Source organism: Scatophagus argus, chromosome 24 (assembly GCF_020382885.2).
Source record: "Scatophagus argus isolate fScaArg1 chromosome 24, fScaArg1.pri, whole genome shotgun sequence".
In the NCBI taxonomy this organism is placed as follows: Eukaryota; Metazoa; Chordata; class Actinopteri; family Scatophagidae; genus Scatophagus; species Scatophagus argus.
Genome location: NC_058516.1, coordinates 2,407,733 through 2,420,222, shown reverse-complemented (window position 1 = coordinate 2,420,222; position 12,490 = coordinate 2,407,733). Strand labels below are relative to the sequence as shown.

The 12,490-nt window shown below is 45.5% G+C and overlaps 1 protein-coding gene across 4 annotated transcripts in view; it reads left to right on the top strand.

Moving 5' to 3' along the window:
- LOC124055554 (collagen alpha-1(XVIII) chain-like) overlaps positions 1-12,490 on the top strand; it is a 32,759-nt gene that overhangs the window by 6,994 nt on the left and 13,275 nt on the right. For 2 of the 4 annotated variants that reach the window (XM_046382447.1, XM_046382445.1), the window contains exons 1-2: positions 3,309-4,043; positions 11,602-12,143. In XM_046382447.1, coding sequence (XP_046238403.1) covers positions 3,530-4,043; positions 11,602-12,143 — 1,056 coding nt within the window. In that variant the 5' untranslated portion in view covers positions 3,309-3,529. Of the gene's footprint in view, positions 1-3,308; positions 4,044-11,601; positions 12,144-12,490 lie in introns of those variants that run through there. The other 2 variants (XM_046382448.1, XM_046382449.1) reach the window with 2 other exon arrangements.

Genomic DNA, 12,490 nt, shown 5'->3' with positions numbered 1-12,490 from the left:
GTGCTTGTGTTGGGATTAGTGTGTTTTGATTGATTACAAATGTCCATATTTGGGATTGTGTGTCCACGAGGAGGAGGAGGAGGAGGAGGAGGTGGGGGTATGGAGTTCATGCTAGTCACCAGGCTTTAATCAGACAGTGATTGGTTGTGTTTCCATCTTCACAACTGCAGCCCACAGACTGTAACTGCACAGACCACCAACTTAAAGAGTAACATACTTTTCGAGGCGTTAATCAACACCTTGTTTCACTTCCTCTCACCCACGCTCACTTTTCTATTCTTCTATTTTCTATTACACAAATGAAGGTGAAGCTGAAGATCCAGGATAGTGGGAGAAGGCGGAGGGGGTTCCTCAGGCCCCGCCGCTTCATCATCTCTCTGTTTAATTGGTGTGTTTCTGTCTCACTGCACTTGTTTCCCAGAGGGATCCCCCGCAGTTCACACGCTCACATGTATGTTCTTTAAACATGTCAGACACACATGTTCTGCTGCTGGACCCAGCTGGGAGGAGGCAGTCCGTCTGTTTTCTGAAAGCCAAGGCCGCTTTGTCTCATGGGACCCAAAACATATTTTATCGTGACATATACACTGAAGAGGAGCGTGAAATTTGGGAGGAAGAAACCTGACACAAAGGTGAAATGTAAGGTTATTAATTAAGGGCATTGATTTCACACACATGATCTGTACACAACACAAGGAGAATAAAATTAATGAAATATTAGAGTAAATAAAATTTTCTAGAAGAGTTTACAACTTACAGTTGAGCTCTAAGGGGATTTTTTGATCTTTAATTGTTTAAGTAATATTTGAGGCAAAAATTCCAGCCAATCCAAGCATAAACGTTTGCAGATTGTGATTGATACCACTTTCATGTCATATCCTTTAGGCTTCCTTCCAAAGTAAAATCAGCATGACCAGACTATGTGTATTTTGTGGGGGTTGCTGAAAGGCATTCTGGGAAACCGAAGGACTCACTAACTGAGACAAGTTGGCAGGAAAAAAAAAAACTGCAGTAAATATGACAAACCGATGGGTTTAAGCTTCCCACTGGATCTTCAGTGTGCAGCTGTAATACTGGAATGTGATGTATATAACTGCATGCACATGTATGTGTGAGTGCGCTTAATGCTGTGCATGGAAAAGCACCAGGTGCCTTCAAGAGCTGACATCCACCAACTCGCTGAGGCATAATGCTGCGGTGTGTTTACTTACCCTGTGCAGGTCAGAGCAGCTGTCAGCTGATGGTGATGAAAAGTGTAGGAAACACAGAAGGGAGGAGTCGCCGTTAGCACGTATGTGGGAGAGTCTGCAGGGCATTAATGGTGATATATTGACCAGTGTGCTGCACATGAAGACGTGCACGCTTTGACCAGTCTTACCAAAATCCAGATGTTTGGGAAAGTCAGTGTTGTCCCTCGAGCAACAAGAATAATAAGTCGACATTTTTCATAAGCAACCAGTTCCTGATGATGCTTTTTGTTCTTCTGCTGTGGAGAGGGAAAGAAAAAATTCTCAGTAAGCCTAAACAGGAAGTCTAGTTTCTGTAATTGCTTTTGGTAATTGCTGCAAGACTGAGGGAAATGAGCTTTTGTTTTATGATTAGTGGGTTTTATTCGCTCTCGGGTGTGCAGTTTTCAATTTCGTGCGTTGTTTGTGCATGGAAATCTGCTTTCACATTTTGCCTTTGCATTAAACCGTCATCACTCACATTATTTTGCATTCATTAGGAATGCTTGTGCTCTTATTCTGACTGATTCTGAGGGCTGCAAACAGGAGCAATTTGATGGGGCAGATTGGAAGATTATTTACTTTTCCTTTGCTAATCTGTTCCAGGCAAAAGAAAGCTAATCAGTTTATCTCTGTGGTAAGGAAAGTTAAGTGTAAATCATCCATCTTAAGAAGTCAAGATTTCACTTCTTTCTTCCGTTAAGAGGCTTTGCTGATAACCTACGATAAGTTTGTCTTCGTGGACCTCAGAGCCAAAGCACTTTGTCTGGCTTTAACACAAAGCTTCCGATCTGTCTCGCAAAGTGAAGAACAGTTTTTATTTTCCCGCAGTGCTCTTCAGTGTTCGCCAGCATGCATTTAGAACATAAGCCGAGCATTTGTGTTGTATGAATGCACAAATTATCAAGATGTGGCAGATTCGAGATCTCCAAATATCATGCAGCGTGGGCGTGGGAGGTCCGAGCGCTGGAATGTGGAACAGCTGGATGTCCGAGCTTGGCAGATGAGGCGGGCGACTGGATGATGGGGGCACACAGGGCCGTGTGGAGGAGGAGGAGGCGTCCTGGGAGAAGAGGAGTATGTTGGTGGGGGGATTCCTCCCTCCTCTTATCGCCCATCTGTGAGAACCTGGAAGTGGTACATTTTCCAAGGATTTTCTTCGATGAGGCAATGGAGTCAGCCCCGCGGGAGTGGAGCTTAAGACATCGATTCATTCAGATACGCCCTCCCCGGCTGCCTCTCAGCTGCTGCCTATCAGTCATCTCTCATGCTGCTGCTGCTATTTATCAATATATATATAGAGATATAGATATATGGATATATATGTATCACAAAGCACACTGCACACAATATCACTTACAGCACTCTTTGTGTAAAGTGATAAACCACAGGATCAGTATTGTGTAACTGAACACCACAGATTTTCCTTCTTTTCCTTTCTGTTGTTGTTTCAAACAGCAAGTAAAATCATTTTCCTTCCAGTGTGTCAGCTCGAGCCTGATATTCTCACTTCATCATCTTAACCTGTCACCAGCTGCTTCCATTATTCCACACTGTCCTTATAACCCCTGTGCCACATGCACTCAATTAAATTTTAGTGACCTAAAGATGTAAATCTGTACAGATTTTCACAAGATTTATGTAAAGTCTTAATTATGTATTCCTAAAGAAAAACTTAAGCATTAAAATTATTCCTGCGTCTTGTTGCAGCTGGTTGCAGTGCAGCATTTTGCTCTTCTGAACTTGAGATTTTTGCCCTTTTTGGAATTTAAACACTGAGCACAATGTGAACTAAACCTGTTTATTATGGCCTATATTTATATTTAAAAACATATTTTACTGATGTTATTTCTGTGCTGACACGGGTGTGTCGTTGTGGTAACACAAATGCTTGCCTGCTTTTTCTTCATGCTGAAGAAAAGGTCTTCAGGGACCCACTTGTCAACTCACACAGGGGAGGAGTTTTTGCGTGTGTTGGGGCAACTCTGAGTAACCAATGACTTCCATCATCAGTGCAGCAAGCCTGCCTCCGCACTGGGGTCTCCTCCTGTCCATGCAAGTGCTTTTTTATGAGGGAGGTTGCAGCAGCCATGCACTGGGAGCTCTAGAGGGAGGGTCTCTGAGTGCAAGCACAGTTTTTATGCCTCTGTTTTCATTCAGTGGATGCTCAGTGGCCCCTGAACAGCTTGGATTTAACTGTTGACCGTCTGGCTAACAGGTGGCACTTGGGGAAACAGTGAGACTCTGTGTGGAGTGCCGCTGCAGGCTCAGACGCTCGGAGGACTGTTGCAGGAGCCATCAGCATGTTGAGGATCCAGACGTCGTTGCTTCTCCTGGTTGTCTGCGCTGGGAACTTGGAGGCCTGGTTGTGGTTCTCGAATCCAAAACCGACCACAGAGACCCCAGCGGAGACAGTAACAACAGGTGCCACCACGTCATCAGGCTCCACAGGTGCCAGCACGCCATCAGACTCCACAGGTGCCAACGTGCCATCAGGAACCACAGATGCCACGGCACCCTCAGGCTCCACAGGTGCCAGCACGCCATCAGGAACCACAGGTGCCACCGCACCCTCAGGCTCCACAGGTGCTACCACGCCACCATCAGGAGCCACAGGTGCCACCACGACAGCCAATGGCACAAAGAAGAAGGAAGAGAAGGAGGAGGATGACGACTTGTCTGGGGTTGGGGAAGAAATCATCAACTTGGCCACAGGAATCCATAAGTTTGTCGAGGCGTGGGATGCAACCCCAACTGCCAGGACTATTAATGGAGACCTGACGGAGAAGGTGGAGAGTGCTAACCTTAACATGACTGGTAATGCAAGCAGGTTGATAGGGGAGAGGGTGGAGGAGGGGTCTGGGATCTCAGTAGGGGATGAGTCTGGATCAGGTTCAGGGTCCAGGTCCGATCTTGAGTCAGATGTAGAATCAGTGATAGTCTTAAAAGATGATGAAGTCACGGCTAGCAATTTAACTGGGCTTATTGATGGATGGATTGATGTTTTGGAGATCAATGGGACTGTTGAGGGTGTTTTGAATTCCACACCAACCACCCCTGAAAGTCGCATCAGTGGCTCTGACCCACCTTGTCTCCCCGTGCCTTCTAATTGGTCCATTTGCTCTGGCAAACGGCCGAGATTTTTCACGCTGCCCAACTTTTTCAACCACACCTCTGTGGAGGAGGTGGAGGCCGTCCTGCAGGAGTGGGCGTGGCTCACGAGGGAGGGGTGTCACCACAGTGCAGAGTGGTTTCTCTGCCTCCTTCTGGCACCCAGGTGCCCTTCCCACGCCGCCATGCCGCTGCACCTGCCCTGTCGCAGCTTCTGCCGGGTGCTGCAGGACAGCTGCTGGGCACCTCTGGAAAACGGGCGTCTCCCGGTGGAGTGTCACCTCCTGCCTGAAAGAACGCAGGGGCCCGGGCGCCCTGCGTGCGTGTCAGTTAGTAACTGGAAAGGTAACCCCGTCGGGTTAAAATGTATCCTGTCTGGTGATACATTTTGAATCTGATGTCACGTCAGTTTCTGTCTGTGCATCAGTCTGTGTGTGTTTGTTTGCACCTTATTGCTGTTTTGGATGTCTTTGCTCATCTGCTGACTGATTTCGCATGTTTAAGCCATTTTTAATGCAATTGCCAGCACTTTGCTTTACAGCTGACCGTTTTTCAAACCATGTTGTCATGTTTTAGATGTTTGAATTGCATTTTTCACTCCTACCTGGCAACCTTTGACACATTCATTTCACAACTGGAAGAAAATCAACCTGCTGAGACTTGAGTGAAGAGTACTCCATTGATTTTTGCATTGCACAACTAGAGATGTACAGTCTAAACATTCATTTTTCTTGTTAAAGCCCAATGCATACGTTACCCACAATGCAACCCATAGAGATTTGGGTGTGTTGTACCAGTCACAGCTAATGTAGCCTGGAGCCTGCTTCACACCCCTTATTTTTAAACTTGTAGGCTTCAGACTGACACAGCTTTAAGGCTTTAAAACTTCTTTCGTATTGCCCTTTAAGTCATCCATGTCAAAATTATATTTGTGTTGCGTTGGAGCTTGGAGTTAGTGTGTTTAACTGTGACTCTAACTCAGGTGTGTTTCAAGTCTCTGCAAGTAGAATTTCCATAACACATTGACATCTGCAAATGCGGTGGAAAGTGGTTGTCAGTAATGCAAAGTATACGCAGTTTGCAATTAATGGGTCAAAACATGCAGCAGTGTGGTCATTGCACTCGTTGTTGCTACTGTTGTTGTGTCGCTTCCTGTCCGTTGCACACGTTCAGAGGAGGTTGTACAGCACGATCGCATGACGCACCTGCAGAGTTCAGGCCACTGTCCCAGGCTGCATGGCACCTTCATGTGATTGTCCTGTCATCTGCGCAGTGCACAACTGTATCTGCAAAAAGCGCTGTTTTTGTGTGATAATTCAGCAAAGGTCAGCAACGGAAACATTACAGGTTCTTTGAAGTTCTTTTCTTGGTTACAGCTTTTGTTGGAACGAGGGTTATTGGTTTTCACTAAAATGAGACAAAATACCAAACAAAAATTTTCACTTGATAGATGAGTATGTGCACTCATGTCCTTTCTGTTTGCATCAAACACATAAACACACTCAAAATCACTTTCTATGTTGAGTCAAGTCTGTTTATATTTAAGAAGCTTTGGAAATATGTTTGATAAACACAGCTCTAAAGCAAGAAAATCCTCCACAGGCACATGTGTAGCCTTTTAGTGGCTTTATAAATTGTGCAGTTGCTGGTCTTCATCAGCAGAGGCTTGTTGCTGTATCAACTCTTCCCTTAGGGGTTAACAGCATGAGCTTTGCTACATCTTCCTCATACGTTCCCACAGGAGTATTTAATGCAAGTGTTTCAGGTTTAAGTGGCAGACACATGTAGCATTCTTGTTTGGATGACCCTTAAACTCAGATGTAAACCAAATTGTGAAGGCTGTTAAACACACAAGTGTGTTCAATCAACCTGCACACTTCTTCCATTATGCTGCTGCACGTGCAGCACAGGACATGAAATGTCGTCAGGCTGCTTTTATTGGGTCTGACTTTCCAAACACCTGCACCCGCCACTTCATTCATTCGCCAGCAGAAAAAGGAGAAGAAAGAGGGAGAGATGTTTAGGGGTTTGTAGGCTAATTATCTTTAAGCAGACTCTGTGGTTATTGCAACAAGAGTAGGTGATTTCACACAGGTGGTGGAGCAACAGTCACTCCATTTCTCCCGTCACATCCTACCCTTGCATGCCGGCCAGGCCTTTCTGTCCCGGTTTATCTCATTGTCATCATATTTCTGATCAGCTGGCGTGGAGTTTTGTAGGCATTTAGAGGCGAGTGGTGTTTTAGCTCCCAAGGTCACAGTGATGGAAACAATTGGGCCATCTGTGGTGGGGAGGATGGGCTGTGGATGGCATTTATGATAGCGGCTGTGGGTGGGAAAATGGTCCCCACCGAAGAAAGAGTGTGACGATTGTGTGCTCGGTTTGGGAGAAAGGGCAACGGCGTCGGGGCAAGTAACAAGAGAGCCTTGTGACTGGGATGAGACAGGGCGGCTCGGAGTCTGTGCCAGAGGTCAGAGGGCACGGCCAGTCGCCCACCCTCTCAAACCAGTAACACTTGATGGGTGGTAATCGAGTGCTCGGCCAACCATTAGGAGATGAGCAGAGACAGAGAATGAGGCAAAGTCTGAGAAAGACTTTTATGTGAGTGGGGAATTACCCACTCTTTCAAGAGAGGGCTTCACAGTCAGTGCACAAAACTCTTCAGAAACATTTTAATTGTGTCTAGCTGCATATTGGGTCATTTTGTAATTACATAGCATGAACCAGTCCTGTCTGTCTGTCTGAGTTTTTTTTTCAGTCAGTGGTGAGTGTGATGTGGCCCTTGCAACCATAACAACAGCAGCAAACATGGAAGTGTATGAGAGAAAACAAAAACTTGAAAGAAAAGATGCGCCAGTTAGCTTAGCTTAGCATAAAAACCAAAAACGAGGATGCAGCAAGCCTGAGAGAGAAGCTGGGACTTGCAAACTTGCCTGAAGACACAGTAAAGTAGTTTTGTTAGTTTAATGTTTGGAAAAACAAATCAAAAAAATAACATATGCATACAATCCCGGAGCTGCTGAGCACATTTCTTCACACCTCCCACATTCTCCACGCAGCAGCAACATTTAATCTGAACTGCAGCCAACAGATGCTCTCAGAAAAGTGTAACTGGAGCAAAAGAAAAATCCAGCTGATGTTATCTGAATTCAAAAGAATCTCTCACTGATCCCCCATCAGTCAACTTTCATTTGCTCTCAGTTTATTCAAACACAGATTAAGGTCTGACTGTGAAGCAGAGGGAGGCTGTGGATGTCACAGGTGTTTGGCGTCAAGCGATGCCGCTCGGCTTTTCAGAAGCCCAGTTGGTTCGGTCCCAAGAGGGTAGAACTTACAGCTGGGAGGGTTAATGGTTGAACCCACTGGTTTAACTGGCTGTGGGGGTCACTTATTATTGTGTGAATGGAGGTGTTGGGTGTCAGCCCCTCAGGACTCAGAGGTATACACGTGTTTTTTGCAGTTTTCAGGTAGAGAAGCAGACTGTCTGAGATATCTCAGATTCCTGACAGTGTTTCATTATGATTAGAGTAGCCTTTTATTTTAGCGCTTACTTTTCCAAATAAGGACTGCAGCTTTCAGATGGAGGAAAAGTAAGCTCTGGCTGAGGCATACTTTGATAATGGTGTAATGTTCCTTAACTTTTTGTAAACTAAGAGACATGCTTTTGTGTAATTATAGGCAGGCTGGTTTTGATTTGGTAAAGACATTTTAGGTTGGGCTCGAGAGTGAAGCTAAATTTAGTTTCTTTAAAAATAATTTTGTTTTTCTTGTTGATGATAAGCAATGAATAAGCTGAATGTTTCTGTTCTTGTTTTGTAAGTTGATTTGCGCTCTGCTCTTTCAACGTTATCTGTTGCCGTTCAATACTTGTGTGCAGATTTAAATAAATGGTGCACATCATGTGTGAGCAGTGAAAGTCAGTGCTGCCAATCTGGGGATAAAATGTCAGTTTGGCAGTGCTGCTTTTCCTTTGAGCCACATGAAGGGCCATCCACTGTAAGAAACCATCATTTTCTTTGTTTTGTTGCTGTTTGGATGGAGTTTTGTCCCTTTGCATGATGCTTCTGTAACTCTGTCGCTGAGTTTGTGCCATTTGAGAGTGGAACGCTGATGCTCTTGCGCAAAGGCAGATTTTAAGAGGAACATTTCTTTATGCCCCCTCTTAGCCCTCGGGGGAAAGTGTTTTTCTTACCACTTCACACTCCTAAACGTCTGTCGGAGTCCATTAGTCACACAGTGACACTTCAGCCTGTTTTAACTGGCATCTCATGTTCGCGCAGGCTTTTGGGACTGAGTTTGTCTCTGTTCTTCTTTCTGTTAGAGTCCCTCATGGTCCACTTTCCCATGGACATCTGACACGCATTTCCTTCTTCTGCCTCCGTCTGTACATCTGTCTGTGTCACTTGTCTGTCTTTATTTTTTTTCACATGGTAAAACAGGCGTTGGATTTCTCAGTGGCAGGAAACTGCAGACATGGCACTTCAGTAATCCTGTGAAACACAATACATGAGGTCAATCCCTTATTTGCAGATGCCTCCAGGGATATGAAATGTTGTTGTATGTTCCTCCATACAATAAGAAAGGGAGGAGATGGAAGCAGTGCATGAACCCACGAGCTGACATCTGGATCAGCATGATGATTTCACTTTCAGAGGCAAAGTTCTCATGCCAGCATCTATCCTCTGCAGAACAGCTGATCACTGACTCAAAGTGGGATTTCAATGGTCAGCCTTGGTGGTAAGAACAGTCAGACATATTAAATAAATAAAAAGTGTAGAAGATTTTTCCTCAGTTGAAAGCCATGTGACTGAAATGTAAAGGAAGAGTTCCAGTTCAACCACAGATCACCCACTGAACAGGTGACTCATCCAGTCAGTGCTCACACACACACACACACACACACACACACACACACACACCAAACCCATTTCACATGTTTCTCCATCAGACTTGAAGTCTCAGTCTCAGGCTCTGAATTTGTTTTTCTTGTGGACCAAAGTGAAAAGTAAAGTATTCATGTTCAGTGATATATTGTCCTATTAATCAATGAACCATCCGATTAACTCATAAAAATAAAGCTGGTCTTTTTGTTTATTTATCCTCAGAGACCCAAATAGGTGAAATTGTCCAGAAGAGGTTCTTTTCATGTTCCTCCAATGTTAATCATCTCATTTTACATTTGGGTTCACAGGAAAAGCAAATAAATTTAGAGCCTGAGACAGAGGATTTGACTCTGAAGGAGGAATTAGAAAAGTGTGTGTAATTGTTATGTTATGGTCTTGCAACCACAGTTTTGCCGGTATGAAAGAATTGCTGGCAGGCGTGTTGTTCTTGTTCGTGGGAGCCTTTTACTGGCCGAAGAGTCGGGTTAGTGGGAGAGCTGTGGTTGGTCTGGACGGCATCCAGATGTGAATGTGAGTGTATGAGGTGAAAACAGGACCTGGCGAGAGAAAATCATGTTCAGTAAACAAACTGACATGGTGGTGCAGAAGAGGAAGTTTCCTCCTGGTCATTTATCATTTCACAAATTGAATTCTGCTCACATTAATGCACCTGACTTGTGCAACAGCTGCAGCAGCTGTGTCACTGTGAGATTAACCAATAGCAGGTGCCCTCAGTGGGAAGCTGACCACCCGGCATGCCGTGCTCCAGCTCCAGTTGGATGAAATCCCACGGGATCCAGGCTTAGCTGTAGCTGCTGTCCCGGTCGAGACAACTTAAGCGGCATTCAGTCAACGGGGACTGTGTATAAGACTGTTTGTGTGTGTGAGGACATGTTTGGGGTTTGCGCCCTGCCAGCACTGGGTGGTGCAGATGTGCAGTTGGTTATGAGCTCTTTGCCCCTTAAGTAACTTTCCATGAAAAGAAATCTGACAGATTTCATATGATTAGACGACTCACAGCGTGTACCAAAGCGGTTCAACATCCCTTGGACAGCGAGTCCCACCCCAAGCGTGACGTCAGAGGAACGTGGCCGCCGCGTTCATAGGGTCTGTGAAGCACAACACGGTCTTTGTAACAAGCTATTTATTGGATATGTTCTCATTATTCAGAAACCTTGAGAAACCCCCATGACCACTGACCTCCGTGAGCCTTTAACCCTTAATGCACTTTTCAGTCATGAATCTGGGATGACAGGCCGTCCTCAGGAGATCACTGAGCTTAAGCGTCTGCCAGGCCAAAACGTTTTCTCCCTTGTGATGCAGATTTATGAGAATGTAATCGTTTGGTCTCAAGGTTGCTGCTCGTTTCCCTATGGAGCCTCTGAATCTATGGGAACTGAAACATCAGCAGCTTTTCCATTCATTTGACCCCCAGACACACAGACTCTGTGGCATAAAAGTAGAAACCGCAAGTTGCAGCTCAACATCAGTTAAACCACCTTGTTTGGGTTAAAGGGAGAATTTACCCAAACTATAAATAGTTTGTCATTACCTCTGGTGGAATCTGTCCTTGCAGATAGTTTATTTGTATATCAGCAGACTATTGTCATGAGTTGTGTATGTCCAGATTTTGAGAAGCTGGAGTCTTCACACCAGCACAGTGGAGAGAAGACAGTAAAGTGGAGGATGTAGTGAGGGGGACTCGAGGAGAAAGTTCAGAACCTTCTCACCTGGCCAGATGTTAAGATGCAGCCTCCTCCAATGAGAGGGAGGGTGTTTCACTGCGATCACTGACTTAAGTTGTGTGGTTTGCTGTTTGACCTGGAGGGTCAGTGTGGTTCAGGGTTTGTTGTTCCAGAGGCACTCGCTGTGGTTGAGTCGGTGACTCATTTCAAGCAGCAGTTACTTAACTTCCTGTGCTTCCTGCAGTGAAAACACATTCATGAAACTCAAAAAAACGCTCTTAAATCAGAACTTAATCACTTTGCACTCCTGCAGATCCAACATATCTTCTCTTAGATTTTTCCCAAAGAACCTGTGATTTGCTGATCATTTCTGTGCTTCAGACTGACTCTGTCTTTGGAATGTATGCTGCCTTCAAGTGCAACTCCTAAGCCTTTTCCACACATTTTAATGCTGTTTTTTGTTGAAATACTAACACAGTATATCCCATATGCAAAGTAGCTTTGTTGGACGTTAATTTTGTTCAGGAAACTCAGCAAGTTTATTGCATAATGTGACTTTTCCAGCTCATATTTGCACAATTAACTTGCATGTTTCGAGCTGCACTTAAAGGCAGCGTGTGTCTTTTTCCCTTTTTCGAAATTATATCAGCTTTTTTCTTTCTAAATGTTCATTTCCTGTCTCTCCCTTCCCTGCAGTGGAAAATGGCGTCTCTTTGCTCCAGCTAATTGGAGACCCTCCACCGGATGAGATCACCAGGGTCTACGGGCCGAGGGGGGAGGCCGCCTACGTCTTCACCCCTGCGGCAGTGTCGGGCCAGCCGGCTCTGGCCCACATCCCCAACCCTTTCTATCGACACTTCTCCCTCATCTTCCACATCAAGCCCTCCACTCCTGCGGCCTCCGTCCTCTTCTCCATCACCGACGGGCCACAGAAGCTCATGTATGTCGGGGTCAAGCTCAGTGCCGTGCAGTCCGGCCGTCAGCGGGTGCAGTTCTTCTACACCGAGCCCGACTCTGAGGCCTCCTACGAGGCAGCCAGCTTTGACGTGCCGAGTCTGGTGGACACCTGGAATCGCTTCTCGCTGGCCATCTTTGAGGAGCAGGTGACTTTCTACCAGGGCTGCGACTCTGAGCCACAGGTGGTGAAGTTTGAACGTTCGCCGGATCCCATGGAGCTCGACCCGGGAGCGGGGATCTTTGTGGGTCAGGCAGGAGGAGCCGATGTCGACAAGTTCCAGGTAATGCTTGAATATCTAGTGAAGGTACAGGCGTGGTGAGCTTGTGGTCCCTCATCTGATGAAGTTGCAGGTTTTTTAGCAGTATGTCATTTTTATTCTCAAGGTGCCAAAAGAAGGAGCTTAACACTTTCATTTTAGCCACTCTTGTTTGGAAGCAAAGTGAGTTATTTAACCATAAACTCCAGTGTACCAGCAGAGGAAATGCTCAAGTGCTGAAGAGATATTTGCTTCTCACATTTCTGAAAAACAGCAATGAAACCTCCTCCAAATGTCACCCACGGGACCTGGAGAACTCAGAATAATACGCTGTGTGCTAGAAGAGCAGGTGTGTGTATTTGTGTGTGCGT